Here is a 1,013-nt window from a genome sequence, read left to right as displayed (position 1 = left end):
GCCTTGTGAGTGGATTTGGTAGATGGAAACTGAAAGAAGCCCGTCGTATATATGTATATATGTGTGTGTGTGTGTGTGTGTGTGTGTGTATGTGTGTGTATGTGTGTGTGTGTGTGTATTTGTGTGTCTGTGTTTGTCCCCCCACCATCGCTTGACAACCGATGCTGGTGTGTTTACGTCCCCGTAACTTAGCGATCCGGCAAAAGAGACCGATAGAATAAGTAGTAGGCTTACAAAGAATAAGTCCTGGGGTCGATTTTCTCGATTAAAGGCGGTGCTCCAGCATGGCCGCAGTCAAAATGACTGAAACAAGTAAAAGAGTAAAAGAGTAACCAAACTCTCGTTCCGTAACAATTATAACGAGTTGTTAAAGGCGGCGAAACGTTAGCACGCCGGGCGAAATGCTTAGCGGTATTTCGTCTGTCTTTACGTTCTGAGTTCAAATTCCGCCGAGGTCGATGAATTAAGTGCCAGTTGCGTACTGAAGTCGGTCTAATCGACTGGTCCCCTCCCGAAAAATGTCGGGCCTTGTGCTTAGAGTAGAAAGGAATTATAACAAGTTGTCTACCCTGGATGTTTCAGGCTACAGTGCAAGGGAGCTAACTCAATCGATATAATTGCTTGCGTTACAAAAACATTTTTGTCATTGCGACTCCCAACGAATGTCATTATGGTTCTCGTACTTATCCTCACCGCCATTAGTAGCAGACTTTTAAATATTGCCAAAGCTTTTACTCACTTCGTTCTTGATCATCCTCTCTTTTTCCCGGAGTTCAAAAATGTCTGCATCGATTGCCATCTTGAAGGGGTTCTTGGGATATGACGTGTCACCTGATTACAAAAAACAAAAACAAAAGCAGATAAAGAAACAATTGTTTTTATAAACAATATGTTTGAGCATAAATACACACACACACACACACATATATATATATATATGTATACATGTGTATACATATATATATATATGTATACATATGTATATATATATATATATATATATATATATATAT

The 1,013-nt window shown here is 39.6% G+C and overlaps 1 protein-coding gene across 1 annotated transcript in view; it reads right to left on the bottom strand.

The window, feature by feature from the left end:
- LOC106868856 (cilia- and flagella-associated protein 100-like) overlaps positions 1-1,013 on the bottom strand; it is a 24,902-nt gene that overhangs the window by 20,015 nt on the left and 3,874 nt on the right. The window contains exon 2 of the mRNA XM_014914299.2: positions 740-831. Coding sequence (XP_014769785.1) covers positions 740-831 — 92 coding nt within the window. The remainder of the gene's footprint in view (positions 1-739; positions 832-1,013) is intronic.

This window comes from Octopus bimaculoides, chromosome 26 (genome assembly GCF_001194135.2).
Source record: "Octopus bimaculoides isolate UCB-OBI-ISO-001 chromosome 26, ASM119413v2, whole genome shotgun sequence".
Lineage (NCBI taxonomy): Eukaryota > Metazoa > Mollusca > Cephalopoda > Octopoda > Octopodidae > Octopus > Octopus bimaculoides.
Note: the sequence above shows the minus strand (reverse complement) of the source record. Positions and strands in the feature narration are given on the sequence as shown.